Source organism: Lissotriton vulgaris, chromosome 7 (genome assembly GCF_964263255.1).
Source record: "Lissotriton vulgaris chromosome 7, aLisVul1.2, whole genome shotgun sequence".
NCBI lineage: Eukaryota > Metazoa > Chordata > Amphibia > Caudata > Salamandridae > Lissotriton > Lissotriton vulgaris.
The window spans coordinates 1051662861-1051689450 of record NC_141695.1 but is presented as its reverse complement, the minus strand read 5'-3'; the positions used below and the strand labels follow the sequence as shown (position 1 = coordinate 1051689450).

Below are 26590 nucleotides of genomic sequence, written 5' to 3'. Positions count from 1 at the left end.
ACAGGCTTTCTCACTCCCAATGGAGTATCCCAGTGTAAATACCAACAGTGTCTTCCTATCATACCAAGGAATACTTGAGGGACAAGACACTGCAATTAATTTGGAAACAGCCAAACTTTCAGCCTTTTAGTTCATTTCCTTACATTAGACAATTAACATAGGTTTTGTGGAAGCTTATCCTAGTGCTAACCCACTAGATAGGCAAATTATCTTGCTCCTAAAGTGTGTTGTGGCTGAGCATGGGCCAGTGGGAGAGTGACCTAAGAATCCTGGTACGTTTGTAGAATTTGATCCTGCTGCTAAGCTATCATTGACTTTTGATGTAAAGTGTTCTGTGGACGCGACACAACAATTTGAAAACAGTTGGCTGGTAGTGTTTTAAATTGTTAGAAGGCACGTCAGTACATAGGCATCCATACCAGCATAGAGGACATTACCATTATCTATTCGATTGGTTATAAAAGCTTAGGTGACCATTTCCTGCAAGATGCACAAGTTACTATTTGTGTAACGATATATCTGTCAGAGACATTCAATCAATCAGGAGTTTGTTAAAGCGCGACTACTCACCCGTAAGGGTCTCAAGGCGCTAGGGGTGGGGGGGTGCAGGTTCCATTCCATCAAGGAGGGGGTCTGTCCTAGAGCCAGGTTTTGAGGTTTCTTGCGAAGATGGGGAGCGATGTTGTCTGTCTGAGGTGGAGCGGAAGGGCGTTCCATGCTTTGGCTGCGAGGAAGGAGAAGGAGCGGCCTCCCGATCTGGTCTTTCTGGTGCGGGGGACCACGGCGTAGGAAAGCTGGGCTGATCGTAGGGTCCTTTGGGGTGCGTGGAATTTGAGTCGGCTGTTCAGGTATGCTTGTCCGGTGCCGTGGAGGGCCTTGTGTGCGTGGGTGAGCATCTTAAAGGTGATTCTCGCTTCGACGGGGAGCCAGTGGAGTGTGCGCAGGTGCTGGGAGATGTGGCAGTGTTTTGGCAGGTTGAGGACCAGTCTTGCGGCGGTGTTCTGGATGTTCTGTAGCTTGCGGATGAGGTTTTTGTTTATTCCGGCGTAGAGTGCGTTGCCGTAGTCTAGTTTGCTGGTGACCAGGGCGTGAGTGACTGTCTTTCGGTGTTCGAGGGGGATCCATTTGAAGGTCTTACGAAGGAGGCGGAGGGTGTGGAAGCAGGAAGATGAGACAGAGTTGATCTGGCGGTCCATTTTGAGCTCGGAGTCCAGGATGATTCCCAGGTTGCGTGCGTGGTCTGTGGGGGTTGGCGGGTTTCCGAGGGCGGTGGGCCACCAGGTGTCGCTCCAGGCGTCGGGGTTTGACATTAGTTAGTGATAGATTCCTTACCTTAGAATATCCCCAGGCGTCTGACTGGATCCGGAAAATTTTGCGTAGCAATACCCCTGCGCGCCGGCAGGCGTCGACCGCGGCTCCGTGTCCGTCGTCGGCGTCGTTTGCGCCGGAATGACGTCGTCGGAGTACATAGACGCCGCCCATGCGCGCTGACGTCAGTTCTGATGCACAGCTTTTCCGCGCCAGATACGCAGAGCCATGATAGAACCAACACTGGTGCCATGAAACTAGGGCCCTGAAAGGGGATGACCTTAACCCTAGATATCGGTTCGCAGACGGGGAGGATGGGTGGGTCGGTAAAGAATCTATCACTAACTAATGTCTGTTACAGATATATCGTTACACAAGTAGTAACTTGTGCATCTGAAAGAGACACGTTAGTGATAGATTCCTTACCTTAGAATAGATACCCCAGCAATACCAACCCCGGTGGTGGGTCTGCGAACCAATAATCACACCAGAAAGTCCTGGAGGACAGAACGGCCAAAGAAGCCATCCCTCCGGACTTGGCTGTCCAGGCAATAGTGTCTTGCAAACGTGTGTCGCGAGGCCCACGTAGCTGCCTGGCAAACGTCCTGCAAGGGCACTCCTCGGCCCAGGGCAGTGGTAGTCGCCATGACCCGAGTGGAATGAGCCCTTAGTCCAACAGGGGGTTCCTTCTTAGCCAAGGAGTAACACGCCTGGAAGCACAAGATGATCCACCGCGAGATGGTCCGCTTGTGCACCGCCTTTCCCTTATTAGCGCCCACGTAACCAACAAAGAGTTGGTCATCCACCCGGAACTGGCGTGTGCGATCTAGATAGTAAGAGAGCGCACGTTTTGGTACAGACCGTAAAGCCTCTCTTCCTCTTTCGAGGGATGCGGAGGCGGAAAGAAGGTGGGAATGGTAATGGACTGCCCGATGTGGAAGGCCGTGACAACCTTGGGCAGGAAAGAGGGTCTCGTCCGCAACACAACCTTGTCCAGATGGACAGAGGAAAGGAAGTGTAGAAGAAAGAGCCTGGAGCTCACTCACTCTCCTGGCAGAGGTGATGGCAACCAGGAAAGCAGTCTTCAAAGTAAGAAGACGGAGAGGACAGTTATGGAGCGTCTCAAAGGGAGCATGCTGAGTAGCTCGGGATACCAGTATCTTCGTGCCCAGTCCAGAGCCACAAGGATAACCTGGGCCCGGCCGCGCCTGATCTTCCTCAGCACTCTGGGCAGAAGTGGTATAGGCGGAAAGGCGTACAATAGACCGCAACTCCACTCGCGACGAAAAGCGCCCCCGAGCGAGTGCCGCCTTGGAAATTCCAACTCGCAGAACTAATGACATCGCGCGCTCTCTTCTGTGGCGAATAGATCTAACCAAGGCTCTCCCCACTACTAAAAGAGGCCTTGCGCCACGTCAGAGTTCAGACGCCATTCATGATCCATCATGCACCGATGGCTGAGTTCGTCCGCCCTGGCGTTCAGGGAACCTGCCAGGTGTTGAACCACCAGGGTCACGCCCTGATGTTCCAGCCACTGCCAGAGGCGCAGAGCCTCCTGGCATAGGGTCCACGACCCCACCCCGCCCTGTTTTTTGCAGTACCACAAGGCGGTGGTGCTGTCCGTGAACACCTGCACTACACTTCCTCGGACAGAGGGGAGGAATGCCTTCAGTGCAAGTCGGATCGCCCGCAGCTCCAGAAGGTTGATGTGGAGCTGGGACTCCGCCGGAGACCAGAGAACTCTCATCTCCGCCTCTCCCATGTGCCCCCCCCCCCAGCCCAGGAGGGACGCGTCCGTCACAACTACGTGCTCCGGGTGCGGTAGGGAGAGGGATCGTCCACTGACCCAATCGCGGTCCGTGAGCCACCACTGCAACTGTCTTGCATTGCCCTCCGAGATCAAGACATGGTCGGACAAGTTGCCCTGATGCTGGGCCCACTGAAACTTCACCGGGCGTGATGCACCAGAAGGATGCAGGAGGCCATCAGCCCCAGAAGCCGCAGCGTCAACCTGACCGAGACCCGGGATAAAGGCTGAAAGATCGGAATCAGAGCCTGAATATCCCGAACCCGCTGTTCGGGAGGATAAACCCGAAACTGCGCCAGTCCAGAACCGCTCCGATGAAGAGGAGCTTCTGAGAGGGACACAGGTGTGACTTCGGCACGTTGATGGAGAACCCCAGCAGGTGCAGGAGATCGGCCGTAGTCTGGAGGTGGCTGACGACTGTCTGGGGCGAGCCCGCCTTCAACAACCAGTCGTCGAGGTAGGGGAAGACTGACACCCCTAACCTGCGCAGATGAGCTGCGACCACCGACATCACCTTCGTGAACACCTGTGGGGCGCTGGTAAGGCCGAAGGGGAGCACTGTAAATTGAAAGTGCTCAGGCCTACCGTGAACCAGAGGTAACGCCGGTGGGCCGGCAGGACGGGAATGTGAAAATAAGCGTCCTGCAAGTCCAACGCTACCATCCAGTCTCCGGGGTCCAGGGCAGCTAAGACCTGATCCAGAGTCAGCATCTTGAACTTCTCCTTTCGGAGGAAGCCGTTGACGTTCCGCAGGTCCAAGATAGGGCGTAGGCCCCCTTTGCCCTTCTTGGGTACCAGAAAGTAGTGGGGGTAACAACAACACCCTACTTCCGGCCCAGGAACGTGCTCGATGGCCCCCTTGGCCAAGAGGGCCGTGACTTCCTCTTGCAGAAATTGCAAGTGATCCCCCGACACGCGGTGGAATTGCGGTGGCATGGCTGGAGGAGTCGCCTCGAAGGGGAGGGAGTAGCCCCTTCGGACGATATGCAGCACCCACCTGCCCGACGTGACAGTGCGCCAGTGGAAGAGGTGATGGCGAATCCTGCCCCCCACTGGCGTCACATGGGCCTGAAAGCACAGACTAGGAAGGTTTTGAGGCAGGTGCTGCCGGGAAGGTGTGGACTGGCCTCGCCGTTGACCCTGACCGCCGCTACGGCGGTTTCGACGGCCGCCACCGCGCTGTTGAACATTCTGCGGCGCGTGGCTGGCAGCATATGTGGGGACGCCCCTTCCGTGGCCACGAAAGGAGCGAAAGGCACCCGTTTGCTGGCGTGGGGACAAGAGGCCCAAGGACTTGACCGTAGCCCTGGAGTCCTTAAAACGCTGAAGCGCATGGTCTGCCTTGTCGCCAAAGAGACGACGCCCATCGAACAGCATGTCCAGAAGAGTGGCCTGGACATCAGCCGAAAAGTTGGTGGACCACAACCAGGCGTGGTGTCGAACCGCCACCGTCGTTGCCATCGCCCTGCCCAGTGAGTCCGTGGTATCCAGCCCACACCGGATGGAATACCGTGCTGCATCTCGACCCTCCGCAAGGGTTTGGGCGAGTTTTGCCCGGGCCTCCTCCGGACATTGTGGCAGCACGTCCGCGACCGTGCCCCACAGGGTGTGGGTGTGGCGGTCAAAGAGGCATGAAGTATTGACTGACCGCAGTCCCAAACTCAGGGACGAGAACACCTTCTTCCCGAACTGTTCATACCTCTTGGATTCCCGATCGGGCGGAGCCGTTGGGAATGCGGTCTGGGAAGTGGAGGCCTGGATGACCAGGCTCTCGGGGTGGGATGGGTGGACAAAAAGCAAGGTTCGGCCGTGCGGTAGCGTCTGGCCACGTTCCTATCCACAGGCGGACCTGTGGCGGGCTTGGACCAAGTGCCCACAAAAACGTCACACAAGGCCTCATTAAACGGCAGCAGAGGCTCATTGGAGCTTGACTGCGGTTTAAGGACCTCAGTGAGGAGGTTAGTCCTCACGGCCGCGACAGGGAGCTCAAGGTTTAAGGCCTTGGCCGCCCGCGTCAACACTACACTATAAGCAGCCCCCTCTTCCGTAGCCACGGTGGGAGGGGAGACAAATCCAGTGTCTGGCGAAGTGTCAAGTCCATTGGCCTCCCCAAGCTCATATGTCCAGTCCTGTTGAGACCGGCACTACCGTGCCAGAGGGTCCTCAGACCCCTTCCATCACCCTCGTCGCCCATCTCCTGTAGTTCAGGGTCAACAGATGGGGCGGGTTCATTAAAATAGAAATCTCCAAATGCCGTCGAGAGCGGCACCCAGCGGCGCCGCTCTGGGTCCGGAACCGGACCGAGGGTAGGATCGGGGACGGCGTCCATAGCAGGCGCCGGGGACGACACCCGCAGGGCAGGCGCTGGTGAGGTCGTGAGGTCGACCGGTGACGATCTGGATCCGGAAACGGATCCAGGGAGGGCCTGCGGCGCCGGGACCGGAGCACCCGGAGGCGTCGGAGCCGAAGCACCTGACCCGCTAGGCCCTCCAGCCGGGGCCGTTGGGCCTGGAGGCGCCACGGAACCCGGCTGAAGAGGGAGGGACCTCATGGCCATGAGGTACCGCTCGATCTCCTCAGGCGTCGCATCATGCCCAGGGACCCGAAGGTGTGGGGCAGGTGGCGACGTCCGCGACTCTGTCGGAGCCGCGTGGTTGGTGTCACCCGAACCCCCGGCCGCATTGCGCGGGGGTGAATCGGAGGAACAATGATGTCTCTCCGACCTCTCATGCCTCTTACCTGAGGACTTGGATCCTGACGACCGATGTCCACTCCCGGAGCTGCGAGGGCTCCGACCCCGCGACCAGTCCCTCGACCTCCTTTGGGACCGGGACCTCGAGCGGCGCGGGCCGACTGCCGGAGTTCCAGTCGCTTGCGGGACCGCTCCCGCCTAGCTTTAGACGTCAGGGCCCGGCGGTCGGAGCAGGTGCGGTCGTCGTGGTCGAGGCCTAAACACATTCGAGGCACCGGCGATGGGGGTCGGTAACCGACATCAGTCGGTCGCACTTGGAACAGGGTTTAAACCCGGGCATCCCTACCGGCACCGTTGGAGTCGAAGACTCGAGTAGAGAAATGATTAAAAAGATCAAAAAGTTTAGTCAAAAAAGACTAAGGGGTAGAGCTTCTCCGGAGCTGCACTAACTGGCGCGGAAAAAAGAAGAACTGACGTCAGCGCGCATGGGCGGCGTCTAAGTACTCCGACGGCTTCATTCCAGCGCTAACGACGCCGACTGACGCGGAGCCGCGGACGACGCCTGCCGGCGCGCGGCGGTATTGCTACGCAAAATTTCCTGGATCCAGTCTGACGCCTGGGGATATTCTAAGGTAAGGAATCTATCACTAACGTGTCTCTTTCAGATATAAACTTGACATATTTGCAATTAGTTGCTACTGTTTGACCATTGCAGTATAGGCTCGCTGGCATCCCCGCAAAGCACAGAGGCACATTTGGTGGATGTCTTAACAAAAAGAAAAAATGCATTGGCATAGCCAATAGGTCTCGCCTTTGGGACCTGCTGCATAACTAAATACTTATAAGGTCCCAGATGCGAGACCTATTGGCTATGACAATTCTTATTTAGCAAGGCGGTTAGCAGTGGATTTTGCGCCCTAGTTCAGCCGGCACCTAGAGGAACCTAGCAAAAATTAACATTTTTAAAAACTAGACACTTAAGGGAATCCAGGGTTGGATGACTTGCTTGGCTTTCACTAGTTTTCTCTCTTTTTTTTTTTTTTTACACATAATCCCTTTAAAACCTCAAACGTTGACCAAAAAACCCACATTCTCCTCACACTTCTGTGATGGAAAGTTCTAGAATCTGCAGGTAGCCCCCCCACTCCAAGTAAATGGGGCAACAGTCTTTCTGCCACTCCAGAAGGCAGGGGGGGGGGGCAGAAAGCCCACTAGATGCCAGTTGAAGGTTTTGTTTATATAGGGGTGGGGGCTGCATGGATATGACCCACCCAAACTAAATGAGGAAACTGTCTTTCTTTCACCGTGCCCTAGGGTGGGCAGATGGAAGTAAGCATCCCTGATCTGCTTGTTAGACACTAGGGAGGGGGGAGAAGGTGTTATAGGGTATTCACCCCCAATCTGCCACCCCCTCCTGTGGGGCTGATAATTCACTAGACACCAGGGATTCCAAAATGGTGCCAAAACAAACAAAAGAATGGGGTGGCTTACCCTTGCATCAAGCCCTACCCCAGACCTAGTGGGGTCAACAGTGTCTTTCTGACGCTTTGGGGGCAGATAGGAGGCTTGTCCCAACTGGGGAGGTTGCCCCAAATTTGCTCGGGGGATGTGAAGATCCACCCTACAGGAATTTTGCCTGTGGTGGGTGTTGTACTCTGGCATTGGCCACACCCCACCCCACCCCAAAAAGGACAAACCAGTCTTTTTTCTCCTACAAGGGGAGACAGGAGGAGTGCCCCTAATTAGCCCCGGTGTGCAGTAAGTCCACTGTATGACAGGAATATATATTTGTTATAAAAAATATTGGGGTGGGTCTTACCCATCCTAACATCAGCCTCCACCTTCACCCCTAAAACCTGAACAGTCTTTCTGCTCCTCTGTGACTAAAGCATCCCATTCCAATGGCAAGCAAGAGGACATTTGATTCTTTTGGATGTTTTTTTTACTATGGACCAGGAAAGTATGGCTAACTCCCAATATTGTCCCACTTGCAATGGTGAAGGCTGCAACTTTTGTGCTTGGGTAGGCTGCCACCTATAAAAAGCTACCAGACCCAGACAGTTCTGAAATCTAGATATATGGGTAGTTGCTTTGCATGCATACCACATCATTTTCTTACCCACAATGTCCTGTAAACTCCAAACATTGACTAAAAAGACACACGTTCCTCACATTTCTGCGAGGAAAACTTTCTGGAATCTGCGGGGAGCCACACATTTATGAGGGGCCTTTCTAACTCCACAGTGCTGGCGAATGGCTGCCAGACACACTGGGGAGGGAGTGCGGTCGTTGGCCTCACTTAAAGGGGTGAGGGATGTTTGAAACAAGATTTCCAGTTATGAATTAATAAAATATTGAACTTGACATCTTGCATCAGGCTACTGTATAGTTTTTCACTTCATTTTGTTATTTGTGGATCATTATTGTATCTGTTAACATCCTTTTCCCAAAAATTAAGCCTACATTTGATTGTTTCTTTGCCATTCCAAGAAGGCGCTCCTTTGAATGTCCGTTTTGATTATTCTGTCGAAAGTGTACATTTTTTCAAGTGATCACCGTTTCACTTTAAATGTTTTGCTCTGTGATTGCTTCTCCACTTGTGAGCAAGGTGCTTGCCGAAATGAGTTAGGTGAGTGTGTCTGTGTATATATATATATATATATATATATATATATATATATATATATATATATATATATATATATATATATATATATATATATATATACAGGAAAACTCCAAGACGCAACCTCCAATCCCCCCTCGGATCGGCAAAGCAGGAGACGGACCACCAGATCGGTTTACAGGTTTCTTTATTTCAGTTTCAGTTGGTAAAGCAAGACGCGTTTCGGGCTAAGCAAGCCCTTGTTCCCATGCAGAGACTGAATGTTACTTTTTGGATTTTATAATGCTAGTGACCCGCCTACATCCAGCCTCTAAGTTGATCATGTGACCATGGAAATAGACAACATACTGTGTAGTTGTAACCTTTGTGTATATATATATATATATATATATATATATATGTACATATATATATATATATATATATATACACACACACACACACACACACACACACACACACACACACACACACACACACACACACACACACTTGCTTTCTGTGTTCAGTGCCACAACGTTTCTCCAGTAGTTTATTTTTAGACTCATCCACATCATATGATAAAAACCTGCAACATACAGTTTTAAATGATCAACACCACTGAAATTCATCAGTTAGTTATCTCAAGTAAGTCAACTCATGTCCTAAAGTAATTATAACTTGTGCCCCAGCCATGCACAGTGTTGCCATCAGTGAAGTCATTTCAGATGTTGCAGTGATGTTAATCAATTATGTCATTTCAGAAGTATCAATGATATCATAGAACATCTCATAAGAAATGTAATATGGAAGCGCAATTAGCAGTGCATGGCTAGGCCCCATATATACAGCAACCCTCTTGCCTATGTCAATTTGTTTGTAACACTTTTTGTAATTTAAGTCTATACATCAACCTAATACTTTTCAGAGCTGCAAGTGAGAACATGTTCAACCCCATTACCACCAGTTCCAATGGCTGCAGCAGGAAAATGTGTTCACAATCGTAATCGTCAACAAAACAAATATATATATCTTTAACAATATAACAGACATGTGGCTGCCTGTATAGCTCCTGGTATCGGATTAAGACAAATTTGAGGCCTCAAAATGGAGTTCACGGTACACACTTAGTGTTGAGAAACCAGATAAAACAAGTATTGGCAGAGCCAAAAGGTTTCTCTTTAGAGCCCTTTTGGCTAAGCCAATGGGTTTTAGAGATGCTGTACAGCATAGCTAAAGAGGAGCAAAAGAAAAACCCTAGGACACGGCTGGCCATGTCACAGGTGTGGAAGGAAGCAACAGGGAGGACCTGGTGGCTAAAGCGCCATGGAGGGGGTGGCTTAGACATGGGTGACAGCAACATTGAGCACGGGGGACTAAAAGCACACAGACAAGAGAGAACAACATTGAGCTGTGGGGAAGAAGCACGTGGACGAGAAAGCAACCCGGGGAGGTCAGAAGAACACAAAAGTAAGCACAACAAGCAGAGTGAGGGACAGAAGCATACAGGCAAGAGAAAGCAACACGGGGCTTGGGGGAGAGAAGTACACAAGGACAACTGGAAACCATATGCAGTCTCATGGAATGCTTAACCACAGAGAAAGAACAATGCCTAAAATTAAGCAATAGAGAACACAAGTAATGAGGAAGCAAGCAAATGAGTGACACAGCCAACCAACAGTAAGGTCTGGTCAGGTTCTAAACCCACTTGTCGCAGACAATAGGTCTTCTCGCAAAGAGATAGCTTGCGCTGTGTGGTAGGCAACACCTAAACAAATGTAAAATTGTTTCATCCGAAGAATGTAAAGAAACTGAGCTACTCTACTTGCCTGTGGGAAGTCATTAATCTCCAATTCCTCCTCATATCTCTTGAATGATTCATTTTGTGCTCCATCTTGTTTTTCTTCCTCTTGCTTATCGACGGGCACATAGTTAAGCTTAGCATTTATCTTTTCAGCCAGTTGTTCGGCAATAGTTTTTGCAGATACCGTCGGAGCCTGAATGGTGCCCCCTCGTAAGATTGCATTTGTGGCCTGTTGCATGACATCCTGCAAGGAACAATATACATAACTGTACAATACAATAAACTGGAGACACAATATATATGCAGTTCATTTCCCAAAGTAAATTGGGGAACACATGTTGACAAACACGTTGTTGTGCGAACACAGTCTCTGCAAATGGAGGAAGAATTAAACACAAGTATCTTTATGTGCACTCTCCGTATTATTACATGAAGAAATAAACAAAAGATGAAGAGAACAAATTCCAGAATACTGAGATACAAAAAGACATCAATCCAGATCACAGAACAATTAGAGGGTGGTGAAGAGCAGCGAGGTGTAGAATCTGGACCATGAAATGGGGAGAACGAAGCATCATTTATAGTGCGAAAAATGTGTCTAATATCAAACTTTAAAGATTCATACATTGTATACATTATATACAAGCAATATTAAATTCAGTCCTACAGCACTCTGGAAGTTTACCAGCAACCCCTTTCATCATACAGTCTTGTACCTTCAGAGAGAGGGGCCTAGCTGGCTCATCAGAAGCCATGCTTTTGTCAAGCTATACTGGGGCGAACAACTATTGGCAGAGCGGGCTGCAGGCAGTAGGTGGAGGCGGGCGTTGGGGGGGCGGTTGGACAAGGGGAATTGGTGACACCTTTGTAAGTGTCCCACCTATACCGAACCTTGCCGATGGCATGCATAGCCAAAGAAAACACAACAGCAATTGTGTAGCGTGAAAAGGAAGCGGGGCTGCTGTCCAGGTGGGAGCTACCTAGAGAACAAACCTTTTCAAAGCCAATAGGTCTTGCCTATGGATTCATCAATTTCTTTTAACTATGTTGAATAGGAGTATGGAATTCTTCTCTGCGATCACAAACAAACACAAAAAAGTTACATTATCGGATGTCTGCCTGAAGTTCGTCATTTTATACCCGTATGAAGATAGTGCAAAAAGGCTGCGCTCCTGATGTAACGCAGAGCCGTTTGCATCTTTGTAGCATCTTGACACCCGCTGTCATGACTTTTGGCTGCTTTCTTTTGATTGGAAGCACAGGATGGGGCAAGTAATGAAGAGGGAGAGCCTGGGGGTGCACAAGTCAAGCAACATCAGGGGAGGTCCGGACAAGCAACAACTTAGAAGGAGGGGGGAGGGGGGCGAGGAGAACAGCTTATACCTTGCAGACTTTACCATGCAGTCATTTCCACAAAATTAAGTACCATGCATGGAAGTATTTGTACCCTTACTAACGAGTAATTTACCTCGCATGTATGTGGTTTTCTTTTTTTAAATAACATTTTTATGTTATTTGTAAAACAAAAAAACGATTTTAGGGTTTAGGGATGTGTAAAGGAAAAGGGAGGTAAGGGTGACTTAAGGGTTGAGTAGAGGTAAAGGGAGGAGAGAGTGAATTTAGTGTTCAGGAGTGAGCAAAGGGAGGCGAGGGTACCTCAGGAGTTTAAAGGTGGGTAGAAAGGTTAAGGGAGGTGGAGGCAAATTGAGAGTTCAGGGGTTGGTAAGAGGAGGTGAGGGTGAATTGAGAGTTAAGGGCTGAGTAAAGGTAAAGGTGAGGGTTACTTGGGGGATTGAGGTGTTTAAAGGTAAGGGGAGGAGGGTGACATGAGGGCTCAGGGGTGAATAGAAGTAAAGGGAGGTGAGCCACTTGAGCGCTTAGAGTTGGGTATAGGTAAAGAGAGGTGAAAGTGACAGGTCTCTGTGGGTAGATGTAAAGGTGACTTGACAATTCAGGGGTGGGTAGAGGTGAGATTGACTTAAGGTTTTGGGATGGGTAATGGTAAAGAGAGGTGAGGGTTACTTGAGGGTTCAGGTGTGAGTAGAGGTAAACGGAGGTGAGTGTGACTTGAAGATTCAGGGTTGGGCAGTGGAAAAAGGAGGTGAGGGTGACTTGACTGGACAGTATGATATGGCAAGAACGGTCTTTCTGCAGTACAGTATGAAATCGGCTGATGTAAGGTATGGCCTTTTTATTGTACAAAATGGAATGGCTTGTTATTGTACGGTATGGCTTGTTATTCTGGTGCATAACAATGTTATAGTTTGTTATTTAAAGGATGGCATGGTATGGTATATGTCAGGCCTCTTATTGCATAACATATGATAGGAGTATGGCGTGTTATTCAGGCATACAACCTATAGCACACACATCCTATCACCAGTTGGTACCATTTATTAACATGCAAGTTACATCGGCGGACCTAAATCCGCAACAAGGCAGAGTCATACAAAAACATACCCTTAGTGAATGCTGTAACATGTAAGCTTTCAATCGCACTGAAAACAGAATGGCCTCTTTGGTGGGAGTTGCTGAAGGACCGCATATCAGCAACTGAAAAGGACATGGGAACTATGAAATAGAATGCGTTGGCAACCGTGATTACTCTAACGAAACACAGCGACTATCTCCAGAGATACCGCCCGTTAAAAAATGTATGTTTCATGATTGCTAACTGCAAGTCCAAACAAGCATTTGCAATGCAATAGGCCTCACATTATGAAAGTTTGAGCTATTGGTATTGTAAATGACACATTTTTTATTTATGTGTTGGTTTTGAAAATAGCGAAATTAATAGCTTTGTCGTTTACAATGCCAATAGTTTTAACTTTCGCAACCGTGACACCTATAGCATTTGTAATGCAATATGTGTTGTATTTACGTGACTTAGATGTATTGACATTACAAATAACAATGGCTTTTATTTTTTTTATTAATTAATACTTAAATAAAAGTTATTGTAATTTATAATGGCAATAGCTTAAACTTTTGTAAATAACTTTTGGGAAGATTATGTTCAGTGTATTTTATTGTGATGAAAATCCAAGAACAGAAGTGAAATATTAACATCTTTTTGTGACATTTGTAATAAAGCTTGAAATATTGAGAGAACATATTAGAACCAGTAGTTGAATGGTTGCACAGAATGATGCTGTGGCCTTCAGTGGTGCTGAGTGAAGCTGTGGCCTTCAGTGGTGCTGAGTGAAGCTGTGGCGTTGAGTGGTGCGGAGTGGTGCTGTGGCGTTGAGTGGTGCTGTGGCGTTGAGTGGTGCTGTGGCGTTGAGTGGTGCGGTGGCGTTGAGTGGTGCGGTGGCGTTGAGTGGTGCGGTGGCGTTGAGTGGTGCGGTGGCGTTGAGTGGTGCGGTGGCGTTGAGTGATGCGGTGGCGTTGAGTGATGCGGTGGCGTTGAGTGGTGCGGTGGCGTTGAGTGATGCGGTGGCGTTGAGTGATGCGGTGGCGTTGAGTGATGCGGTGGCGTTGAGTGATGCGGTGGCGTTGAGTGATGCGGTGGCGTTGAGTGATGCGGTGGCGTTGAGTGATGCGGTGGCGTTGAGTGATGCGGTGGCGTTGAGTGATGCGGTGGCGTTGAGTGATGCGGTGGCGTTGAGTGATGCGGTGGCGTTGAGTGATGCGGTGGCGTTGAGTGATGCGGTGGCGTTGAGTGATGCGGTGGCGTTGAGTGATGCGGTGGCGTTGAGTGATGCGGTGGCGTTGAGTGATGCGGTGGCGTTGAGTGATGCGGTGGCGTTGAGTGATGCGGTGGCGTTGAGTGATGCGGCGGCGTTGAGTGATGCGGCGGCGTTGAGTGATGCGGCGGCGTTGAGTGGTGCTGTGGCGTTGAGTGGTGCTGTGGCGTTGAGTGGTGCTGTGGCGTTGAGTGGTGCTGTGGCGTTGAGTGGTGCTGTGGCGTTGAGTGGTGCTGTGGCGATGAGGGGTGCTGTGGCGTGGAGTGGTGCTGTGGCGTGGAGTGGTGCTGTGGCATGGAGGGGTGCTGTGGCGTGGAGGGGTGCTGTGGCGTGGAGTGGTGCTTGAAATATTGAGAGAACATATTAGAACCAGTAGTTGAATGGTTGCACAGAATGATGCTGTGGCCTTCAGTGGTGCTGAGTGATGCTGTGGCCTTCAGTGGTGCTGAGTGAAGCTGTGGCCTTCAGTGGTGCTGAGTGAAGCTGTGGCCTTCAGTGGTGCTGTGGCATTGAGTGGTGCTGATTGATGCTGTGCCGTTCAGTGGTGCTGTGGCGTTGAGTGGCATTGAGGGCTGCTGTGGCGTTGAGGGGTGCTGTGGCGTGGAGTGGTGCTGTGGCGTGGTGCTGTGGCGTGGAGTGGTGCTGTGGCGTGGAGTGGTGCTGTGGCGTGGAGTGGTGCTGTGGCGTGGAGTGGTGCTGTGGCGTGGAGTGGTGCTGTGGCGTGGAGTGGTGCTGTGGCGTGGAGTGGTGCTGTGGCGTGGAGTGGTGCTGTGGCGTGGAGTGGTGCTGTGGCGTGGAGTGGTGCTGTGGCGTGGAGTGGTGCTGTGGCGTGGAGTGGTGCTGTGGCGTGGAGTGGTGCTGTGGCGTGGAGTGGTGCTGTGGCGTGGCGCTGTGGCGTGGAGGGGTGCTGTGGCATTGAGGGGTGCTGTGGCATTGAGGGGTGCTGTGGCATTGAGGGGTGCTGTGGCATTGAGTGGTGCTGTGGCATTGAGTGGTGCTGTGGCATTGAGTGGTGCTGTGGCGTTGAGTGGTGCTGTGGCATTGAGTGGTGCTGTGGCATTGAGTGGTGCTTGAAATATTGAGAGAACATATTAGAACCAGTAGTTGAATGGTTGCACAGAATGATGCTGTGGCCTTCAGTGGTGCTGAGTGATGCTGTGGCCTTCAGTGGTGCTGAGTGAAGCTGTGGCCTTCAGTGGTGCTGAGTGAAGCTGTGGCCTTCAGTGGTGCTGAGTGATGCTGTGGTGTTGAGTGGTGCTGAGTGGTGCTGTGGCGTTGAGTGGTGCTGTGGCATAGAGTGGTGCTGTGGCATAGAGTGGTGCTGTGGCATAGAGTGGTGCTGTGGCATAGAGTGGTGCTGTGGCATAGAGTGGTGCTGTGGCATAGAGTGGTGCTGTGGCATAGAGTGGTGCTGTGGCATAGAGTGGTGCTGTGGCATAGAGTGGTGCTGTGGCATAGAGTGGTGCTGTGGCATTGAGTGGTGCCGAGTGATGCTGTGGCATTGAGTGGTGCTGTGGCATTGAGTGGTGCTGTGGCATTGAGTGGTGCTGTGGCATTGAGGGGTGCTGTGGCATTGAGGGGTGCTGTGGCATTGAGGGGTGCTGTGGCATTGAGGGGTGCTGTGGCATTGAGGGGTGCTGTGGCATTGAGGGGTGCTGTGGCATTGAGGGGTGCTGTGGCATTGAGGGGCGCTGAGTGGTGCTGTTGCGTTGAGTGGTGCTGTGGCGTTGAGTGGTGCTGTGGCGTTGAGTGGTGCTGTGGCGTTGAGTGGTGCTGTGGCGTTGAGTGGTGCTGTGGCGTTGAGTGGTGCTGTGGCGTTGAGTGGTGCTGTGGCGATGAGGGGTGCTGTGGCGATGAGTGGTGCTGTGGCGATGAGGGGTGCTGTGGCGATGAGGGGTGCTGTGGCGATGAGGGGTGCTGTGGCGTTGAGGGGTGCTGTGGCGTTGAGGGGTGCTGTGGCGTTGAGGGGTGCTGTGGCATTGAAGGGTGCTGTGGCATTGAGGGGTGCTGTGGCATTGAGGGGCGCTGAGTGGCGCTGTGGCGTTGAGTGGTGCTGTGGCGTTGAGTGGTGCTGTGGCGTTGAGTGGTGCTGTGGCGTTGAGTGGTGCAATGCCGTAGGTCTCGCAATTATGCGGGTTTGAGCTATTGCATTGTAAATGACAATGCCTTTTATTTATGTTTTTGTTTGTAAAACATAAATAAAAGGCATTGGCATTTACAATGGCAATAGCTTAAACTTATGTAAATGTGAGACCTATTGCATTGCTAATGCTTGTTTGAAGAAGGTTTCGCCTTGTGTGGCCGTATTGTAGGAGTGCTAACAGCTGTGGGGACTATGGGCAGTCACGGGAAGCACGAGGGGAGGGGAACCTGGCAGGGAAGGGTGGTTTAAATTTACAGATATAGCAGTGCGGCGAGGTGCTCTTGGATGCCGCTCAAACACAAACACATTTTTGTAAAAACGCTGGCTCCACTAAACAAGCAATGCGTGCAACTAAATAATTATAAAACGTGCACAACTAAATAAATAATTAAAAGCGGGCAGAAGTGAAAGGGGAGAAGGAGTAGTTTCTGTCATGTAACTCCAGTTCTGTAGTAGGGGTATCTCTGTTATAGTCATAATCTAGTGAATAGTCCCACTCATGTGCATGGACCCCGGCAATCAAAAATAATCTCTTAAATTGTCAAAAAATTGCAGAACTGCAAAGACACTTAAGAGAGAATTTAAAGACAAATAATGCAGCCTATATCCACAGGTTACACTGTCCAGTACTTCAACTAGAAATTCCACCAAAAACACCACACATACAACACAGCCTGCCCAGTTTCTTTCACAGAGAAACTTGCCTCTACCAGTAAAAGCCTCTGGAATAATAGAGAGGAAAGCCTGGACAGACAAGCCCCATAGGCTGTCATTATGTGACTTAAATAGGATACTGTGCCTTTAAGAGAACTTTCCAGAACTTCTCCCAGTATCCCAGAATGCACCGCAGGTCCCATTTACTTTCAGTTCTTTTTTCCGGCTCCTGCTAACAGGACCCTGGTGCATTGAGCTCTCCATTTTTCAAGGGTTTATTGGATTTTTGTGCACTTTGTGATTTAAAAGTGTTTTCAGTTTGTGTCTTGATGCTTTCCCTTCACTCCTGTGTGTTTGTTCAGGCTTAAATAGGATACTGTGCCTTTAAGAGAACTTTCCAGAACTTCTCCCAGTATCCCAGAATACACCGCAGGTCCTATTTACTTTCAGTTCTTTTTGAAGGCGTAACACGCCAGACCTGTAGCATTCCTTACATGAATAACTTTCTCCACAGGGGAGGTTGGAGGGCGCTTATGACTATAACAGAGATACCCCTACTACAGAACTGGAGTTACAGGACAGAAACTACTCCTTCTGTAGTAGGGGATCTCTGTGTATAGTCATAATCTAGTGAATAGAATGGCAAGCCCATCCCCACACCAAGCGGCGGTGGAGAGAAGAAGATTAACACCACTACTGTGCGAACAGATTCCGCAGCGAAGCCTGCCCAACCTGAGCGTCTGTCCTGGCATCAGTGTCCAGACAGTAATGCTTAGCAAAGGTATGAACAGACTTCCAAGTGGCTGCCTTGCAGATTTCTGCAAACGGCACGTTACGGAGCAAGGCTGTCGTGGCAGCCTTGTTCCTGGTGGAATGAGCCTTAGGCTTACCTCCTAAGGTCTTATTAGCTTTTTGGTAACACAATTGTATGCAGGACACAATCCACCTAGAAATGGACTGCTTAGAGGTAGCAAGACCCGTCCTGACTGATCCATAATTGATAAACAATTGGTCAGACCTACGAATATCTTTGATTTTATCCAGATAAAATTTCAACACCCTCCTAACATCCAGGGAATGTAGAGACCTTTCCGCTGGAGATGAAGGATTCTGAAAAAACGTAGGCAAAGTTATGGTCTGGTTGACAAGAAAATCAGAAATAACCTTGGGAAGAAATTTAGGGTGAGTACGCATAACAACCTTAGCAGCATGAAATACAGTATAAGGTTCTTGGCAACCCAACGCCTGAATTTCACTCAACCTGGTGGGGCCGATGTAATGGCCACAAGGAACGCCGCCTTCCAGGACAGGTGCTGCAACGAAGCCTTATGAATAGGTTCAAAAGGCTCCTTCATCAACCTGGACAGCACCACATTCAGTTCCCATGAAGGCGAAGGAAGCCTGACCGGAGGGAATACTTTCTTCAAGCCTTCCAGAAAATCTTTGATCATAGGTATCTGGAAGAAGGAAGTCTGTGAAGGGCATTTCCTGTAGGCAGTCAATGCAGTGAGATGAACCTTAATGGAGTGAACATTAAGTCCAGACTGCGCCAAATGTAGAAGGTAAGGAAGGATGACATCTTCCTTGCACGTCGTCGGGTAATAGTTCTTGGACTGGCACCAGATACAGAAACCTCTTCCACTTGTAAGCATAGGAAGTCCGAGTGGAAGGCCTCTTAGACTCCTTCAGTATGTCCATGCAAACTTCAGGTAGATTCAAATGGCCATATTGCACTATCTCAGGAGCCATGTCGCCAAACTCAAAGACGAGAGGTTGGGGTGCAACATCTGCCCCCCGAACTTCGTAAGAAGGTCCGGCCTGCACGGCAGCCGTATGTGAGGAAGGAGAGACTGGTGAAGAAGGTCCGTGAACCACCACTGCCTGGGCCATTCCGGGGTAATCAGTATCATCCTCGCCCTGGACCGGGCCAGTTTGATGAGTACCGCCGGAATCAGGGTAATGGGTGGAAAAGCGTACAGAAAGCTGTTCGACCAGTCGATCCATAGCGCATTCCCTAGCGTCCCCTGCTGGTAGTACCTGGAGGCGAAGTCTCGGCATTTGCGGTTTTCGGCAGTGGCGAACAGATCTACGTCTGGAGTCCCCCACCTTGCGAAGACTTCTCCTAGTACTTCGTCGCTTATGACCCAATCGTGGTTTTCCTGAATCAGTCTGCTCAGCGCGTCCGCCTGAACAATCTGCACACCTGGCAGATGGGTAGCCGTTATCGTCAGTCCTCTAGCCAGAAGCCAGTGCCAGATCGCCTGCGCCTCCTGCGACAGAGTGCGTGATCTCGAACCCCCCTGCTTGTTGAGGTAATACATCGTGGTCGTATTGTCTGTCTGTACAAGCAGCGAGTTGGTCTGGAAAAGTGCCAAGTGAACAGCTCTGAGTTCCAGGAAATTGATGTGATATGTGGACTCCGTCGGGGACCTCGTTCTTGAATCTGCAAGTCTCCGGAGTGCGCCCCCCAGCCGTGGAGGGAAGCATCCGTCACGACGGTCTGCGTGGGAATGTCCTTGTGGAAGGGAACCCCTCTGAGGAGATTCTCCGCCAAACACCACCACTTCAGAGACTGAAGAGCATGCAGAGACAGTCGTATCTTGTCGTCCCAAGATCCTTTCCTCTGATCCCACTGGTCCTCCAAGCACCCTTGCAACGGTCTCATGTGCAGTCGTGCGTGTGGCGTTAGGAAGATAGAAGAGGCCATCGATCCCAGTAGAGAAGACACCGTCCTCACTGTTGTAGATGGAGTGGACATAAGAGCCTGAGACTTCCGAAGGAGTGATAAGCGTCGCTCCTCCGAAGGAGACACTCTCGCTGACAGCGTATTGATGGAGGCTTCCAAGTACTGTATGCATTGGACCGGAGTCGGGACAGACTTGGACATGTTGATGTGCAACCCAAGCTTGTTCAAGAGAACGCACGTCTTCTGGAAGTGCACTCGAGCTTACGAGAAGGAGGAGGCCTTGATCAACCAATCATCCAGGTACGGGTAGACGAACACCTTGTTCTTCCTCAGGTGTGCTGCTACCACCGCCCTGCACTTCGAGAATGTTCTCGGCGCAGACTTCAGTCCGAATGGGAGTACTGTGTATTGATAATGATTGGCGCCGACTTGGAATCGCAGGAACTTCCTGTGTTTGTGTGCAATGGGCACATGAAAGTACGCATCCTGTGGGTCTATAGCACACAGCCAGTCTCCCTGTTGCAACTGAGGATAAATCTGATGCAACGACAGCATGCAAAACTTTTCTCTGCAAATCCACTTGTTTGCCTGCCTGAAGTCTAGAATGGGCCTGAACTCGTTCTTGTCCTTCTTGCGAACGAGGAAGGACCGGGAGTACAGACCTCTTCCTCTCTGAGACAGAGGAACGACTTCTATCGCCCTTTTCCTTAACAGGATATCCGCCTCCGTCTGAAGCTCACGCAGTTGGAACTGCGAGCTGATCGGCGGAATTACTGGAGGCGGGCTGGTGAACCGAAGACTGTATCCATTGCAAACAATATTCAGCACCCAGTTGTCCCGAGTAATTTTTCTCCACTCTGACAGAAAAAATTGAACGCTTCCCCCACCGAAGTGGGTAACGGATGTAGGGGAAGTAAGAGCTCAGGGCCTAGACCCGGCCGGGCCTTTGGTCGCTGTTGCCGACTGTTGGCCTCCTCTGCCCTTCTAGCGCTTTTGGAACGGCCTTCGGAACTGCTGTTGTTGCTGTCCCGAAGGGTTGGCCACGCCCTCTGCCCTGTCCGCTGAACCGCCTCTGGAACGGTCGGTAGGACTTCTTAGTCTCTTTGGGCTTCTCCAAGCCCACAGCTGTGAGCATCTCAGCCTCAGCCTTCATGCGGGCCATTTTGTCATCCGCATGTTTCCCGAACAGAGTTTCGCCAGAGAATGGCAAATTGGCAACCCTCTGTTGGGCGTCAGGTTTTAACGACGTGAGGCGGAGCCAAGCGCGTCGTCTCTGGTTAATCCCATGGCAGAAGCCATGCGCCGCCAGGAGGGAAGAATCGGCCGCAGCACTGATGACCTGATTCGCCACCAACATCTCCTCATTTAACACCTCCTGGAAATCTTCCCTTTTGTCGCAAGGCACGTGTTCCACAAACTGCTGGAGGGATTCCCAGAGTGCGCGGTCGTAGTGCCCCAACAGGGCCGTCGCGCTCGCCGCCTTCATAGACGTAGCCGACGTTCCGCAAACCTTCCTCCCAGCAGAATCCATCCACCTGGATTCTTTATCCGGTGGGACCGTGGATGACGGAGTGGTGGCATTTTGTTTACGAGCCGCCGTCAATATCACAGAGTCCGGAGGAGGTTCCACTCTTAAAAAGGCCGGATCCGAATCGGGAGCCCGGTACTTTTTCTGCAGTCTCGAGGGGGCCGCCTTAGTCACCGCCTGGGTGAGAAAAAGTTCCATGGCCGGATCCTCCAGGCCCGGCACCAGTGGCAGTAATGGTCGAGACAGATGTTTCTGGTGCAGCGTCTCGAAAATTACCGACGTCTTGGGAGTGGGCACCGTCAACGAGATGCCCAACTGAGCTGTACCCCTTAACAGGACGTCGTGAAAGGACACCAGATTGTCCACCGGTGATACTCTCGTATCTGGTGACTCCGACAGAGTCGGGGAGTAGTCCCTGGTCTCTGAGGACCTCGTCAGGGAACGAGACCTGTGCCTCCTGTGGCGTCGTCTCGATCTCGTGGATGACCTGTTGCATGATCGTTCCCTCCTCCTGGAAAGAGAACGCGACCTCCAAGTCCGAGGACGTTCCGCAGGTTTCAGTGGAGGTGTTCTCCGTGGCTTATCCTGAGGTTGCGGTTTAGGCGTCCCCTTAGGTGGTGTTGGAAGGGGAGGCAGTGACGTCGACCTTGGCGGAGGAACGGGAGGCATCTCCAACCGAGGGAGGGGCCCACGAGGCGGAAGCGGTGGTGGTTGTCCTGAGGGAGGTAGGGGCGGAAGTGGAGGTTTGATGGGAGGATCCTCCTTAGGAACAGGGGGAGGAGGGGCCTTTGGCCGAGGTGGTGTATAAACCACTGAGGGGACTGTGAACCAGCCCCTTCAGCAGGCGATCGCCTTCTCCGGCGCCCTCCACTAGAACCATCGTGACTTCTGGCGCCAGAACTCCTTCTGAGCCTCTTAGGAGAGTTGGAACAACTCCTAGACGCTGATCTCTCCCTCCTCGACGCCGAGCGTCGTGTCTCTGGTGTCGAATGTCGTCTCCGGCGTCGATCACCGCCTCCGAGACGTCGAACGCTTCTTCCTCCACGCCGAACGCCGCCTCCGCGACGTCGAACGTTCAGACCTCGACGGGGAACGTCGGCTCTTCCGACGCCGACCGCTCCTTCGAGGACCTCGACGTCAAGGATCCCCTCGACGCTGATCGTCTTCTTGTCGCCGATCGTCTTCTCAACGGCGAACGACGGTGTGACCTCGACGGCGAGCGCCGACGCCTGTCATGCCTTCTTCGACATCGATGGCTCGACGCTGACGTCAACGACGAAGAGGCCGTCGACTGGGATTGCGACGGAGGCCTACCTCGGCCCTTCAACGTCGATCTTTCCAGTCGTCTCGACTCGAAGCCCCGGGGAGATGGTGAACATACCGTTGTCATCCCTCTCGACGTCGTCGTCGACCGGGACCGTTTGCTGGTCTTCCTGCCTCTAGGGAGCCACCCAGAGGCCTCAGCAGAGCAGAGGCAGAGGGAGCCTTCCCGGTCTGCCCAGACCCACCTGCAGCCTGCAGGTCGTTTGTCCTCCAGGCCTTGAAGCCTAATCTTCAGCCTTTCCCTCAGAGTCCTTGCAGAAAGGTTCTTGCAGATGTCACACTCTTCAGGGACATGTGCTTCAGGAAGGCAGATGATGCAGACCTCGTGTGGATCAGTCTTGGCCTTCTTCCTCCCACATGCTGGGCATTTGTCGAAAAGAGCAGGCATTTTAGAGCCCTAAAAAGCCTGAACAAACACACAGGAGTGAAGGGAAAGCACCAAGACACAAACTGAAAACACTTTTAAATCACAAAGTGCACAAAAATCCAATAAACCCTTGAAAAAGGGAGAGCTCAATGCACCAGGGTCCTGTTAGCAGGAGCCGGAAAAAAGAACTGAAAGTAAATGGGACCTGCGGTGCATTCTGGGATACTGGGAGAAGTTCTGGAAAGTTCTCTTAAAGGCACAGTATCCTATTTAAGTCACATAATGAAAGCCTATGGGGCTTGTCTGTCCAGGCTTTCCTCTCTATCATTCCAGAGGCTTTTACTGGTACAGGCAAGTTTTTCTGTGAAAGAAACTGGGCAGGCTGTGTTGTATGTGTGGTGTTTTTGGTGGAATTTCTAGTTGAAGTACTGGACAGTGTAGACTGTGGATATAGGCTGCATTATTTGTCTTTAAATTCTCTCTTAAGTGTCTTTGCAGTTCTGCAATTTTTTGACAACTTAAGAGATTATTTTTGATTGCCGGGGTCCACGCACATGAGCGGGACTATTCACTAGATTATGACTATACACAGAGATTCCCTACTACAGAAGAACCTGGCAGGGAAGGGGGGGGGGGGTTGAATTTACAGATGCAGCACTGCGGAGAGGGGATCTTGGGTGGCGCCAGAACAAAAGTGGAGTGAGAAATTGTGATGGAATGAGGCGGAGAGGAGGGATAGGAAAGGTTGGAGAGGCGGGGAAGCTGACGAGGAGGTGGGGAGGGGAAGCGAGGCGCTTAGGAGAGCGCTGCGCTTTGAGGCATGACGGCCTGAAGGAAGGCGATACATTGTGGAAAGAGGTTCAGGGGGAGAGTTTAACAAGAGCTAACATCTGGCTCTGTCAGTGGAAAACTACCTGCCGGCCCAACTCTAAATGAGGTGGGCAGAGGGTATGCCATCGCAATTGGAATGGAGTACCTCTGGAGCGCTCTGACCCCTTCGGGTGATGTTCGCGCTATATAAAATCGCATTAGATAAATACCCTGTTCGCAAGACTCTAAATCCAGCCCCAGCAGTGAAATTATATAACTCACAATTTGAGTCAAAAGGAAAAACAAGCAGTAGAGTGAGAAATATTCATCTAACAGTTGTAGAGTTAATGTACGGGGCACCGGGTGTACTGCGAGAGCACCCACACGCGGCGCCATTCACGCCGGTGGAACTGTGCGCGGCGCCACCAGCTCTGGATCACCAGGGCCGCCTTGTTCTTCTTGTGAGCCTGACAGTGAGGCTGCGGCGAGCTGGGAGAGACGTGGAGAGCGTACTAGGGTGAGGGTGAAGGGAGAGGAAGGCAAGAGAGAGGGAGACCGCGTGGAACAGAGAAGAGAACGGGGAAGACAAAGCGGAAAAAGAACGAGAAGGAAAAAAAAGAGTGATTGCGCATTAAAATTAAACAAACAAAAAAACACAGGTAAGAGAAGCAAAAGGGAGAGACACAGCGAGAAACAAATGGCGAAAGGCAGATGAGTCCCAAGTTAGAGGGGAAAGTGTTGGTAGGAAGGGAAATATGGAAAACATGGAAAGGCAAAGATGGAGAAATGAAGGGCAGAAGTTACAGGGGCAGGAGAAAGAAAGGTAAAATATATAATGAGGTGATGTGATACAGGCAAGAGGTAACGATAAGAGCGAAACAAGAGGTAACCATAAGAGCGAAACAAGTCGGATGGGGGCGGGGGAGCAGGGGAGTGAGCAAGTGGGAGGGAACAAGCATATGGGGTGTGAGTGAGGCCAAGCGCGTGCTGGCGAAGCGTCACGCTTCAAGAACCTGGTGGTGTGCGAGGCTTACTTACAAGTCGGGTGGGGGTGGGGGGGGGGGGGGGGGGGGGGGGGAGCGAGCGAGTGGGAGGGAACGAGCATATGGGATGTGAGTGAGGCCAAGCGCGCACTGGTGAAGCGTCACACTTCAATAGAGCATTGGAAGGAATCCGCTTGGAATCCGCTTGTTCAAGAGTGTTGTTTCCCCTACAATATATCAGAGCTATAAGTAGCTCGACCTAAAAACAGGTTTTGGAGAACACAACTAAGGCCACAGAAATTTGCATTCTGGTTTTCTACTACGTAGGCTAACAGTGAACTGAAAACAGAGGAGCAGCACTTCCTAAGATTCATGGTCCCCTAAGAGATATAATGGAAAGGTGGCAGGGTCTGATCTGGATTTTTCGCTTGCTGGTGATAGATGTTTGGGGGACAGAAATCAAGTGTGGGAATGATGCTGCTGAAGTAACCAATTCTGGTGAGAGGGAGCAAGTGACAAGGTCCGCTGCAAAGAAGAGTACTTACAAAGCGAATGAAGCTAAAGTTAATGTTTTTCAGAGCTCTGTTGATCAGCATTCAGACTCCGACCAAATTTGAAAATGATCAAAAGGACAAGTTATTTAACTGTGTTTACACCATTTCATGGAGATACTCAACCTAACTACAGATTCCTCACCTTTTCAGTTCCTCCAGGTGGCAGCCTGCATCCAGAACTTTTACGGCAAACTCTTGCTGCTGCTAGAAGCGATGGCACAAAGCTGTATATATGTGCCACACATGTGCCTACGTGAGTTTTCTTTTTCAACTCTTCTGTGATCTCTTGGGACCTTTTTAGAATACTAAAAGTCTACATCACAGAATGTAGAGGAGGGAGTGCAGTGAGAAATCTGAAGTTACATAAAGTGTCCATCAGAAAGACCATTACTGAAAATAAGTGAATTGTTCTTCTGATAGATACTTCCAGCTTCAGCTTTCTCACCTTTTGAATAGAAACCAAAGCCCTACGTCCCGAAATATGGAGGGTCTCAGGAGTGGACTTTACACCAGGAAGTACCGAAGAACTAAATGGGCAAAATGGCCCTCTGTGTGGACTTGAGAGTTGAAACAATAATGCTGGGCGAAGGGGTAGATGGATGCTCAAGTGGCAATCTGGCAGATGACCAGAACAGGATAATCCCTCACAAACACTGTGGGGCAGTCTTGGCTCTGTTGGAACATGTTTGAAGGCCTTTGAGAGGCTCCTTCTTGGCCAGGGCATTATATATTTTAAGTACATAATGATTCACATGGATAAGGTCCACTTAGGAACTGACTTTTTTAGTGCAGCGAAATCCGACAAAAAGCTGGTAATTCACCCAGTAATCCTTAGTCCAGTTGATGTAAAGGCTAAGGGTCCTCTTGGAATCTATCTTGCGAAGCCTCCCCTCCTCCTCAGAGGTTTGTGACAGAGAGAATAAAGTGGGAAATATTACTGATTATCCCTTGTGTAAGGGTGACACTACTTTTAGTCAATCAGATGTCCAAAGCTCCAATTTGTCAGAAAATGTGATCTACAGATGTTGCCTGTAGATCACGGACACAGTGCACAAACATAATTGCAATGAGGAAAAGTCTTAAAGGTCAACAGCCTCAGAGGATAGCTGTGTAAAGGCTAAAAAGGTGTGCACATCAAAAACCTGAGGTCCAAGTTCAGATCCAATTTTGGCATTATCAAGGGCCTAGTAGAAAACATACATGAGCCTTTTACGCCTGGTGACTCAAACAAAGGTTGGTCAGGCGAATGTAGAAAGCTTGAAAAGAAGAAAACAAGTTACTTACCTGTAACTTTGGTTCCCCAGTATTGGTAGCTTTCATAGATTCCCATGCTTTGTATCATTCCCCGTCGTCGGAATGGGAGCCTCTGTAAATAGAAAATACCTTAGTAGTAAGCACAAAGTGAAAAAATAGGCCTAGGCCTCATCTCATTTTGTAGCTTATCCACCTCTTTTTGTAAAAGAGACCAAATTCTTGCAGTAGCCAATCAGAGTAGCCTCACCCCATAGAACCTTCCTGAGAGAGCATCAGAGCCTCAGATTTTCGTAGCCGTTGTGAACAGCCACATCATAGGACAATAAGGCTGAGCTTTCCCAGGGGAGGAGGGTGGGCGCATGGGAATCTATGAAAGTTACCAATAC

General features: G+C 50.7%; 1 protein-coding gene across 1 annotated transcript in view; it reads right to left on the bottom strand.

Annotated features, from left to right (window-relative positions):
* The window catches only part of DDX46 (DEAD-box helicase 46), a 970300-nt gene that overhangs the window by 113993 nt on the left and 829717 nt on the right, over positions 1 to 26590 (bottom strand). Inside the window, exon 20 of the mRNA XM_086931496.1 lies at positions 10242 to 10460. Coding sequence (XP_086787622.1) covers positions 10242 to 10460 — 219 coding nt within the window. The remainder of the gene's footprint in view (positions 1 to 10241; positions 10461 to 26590) is intronic.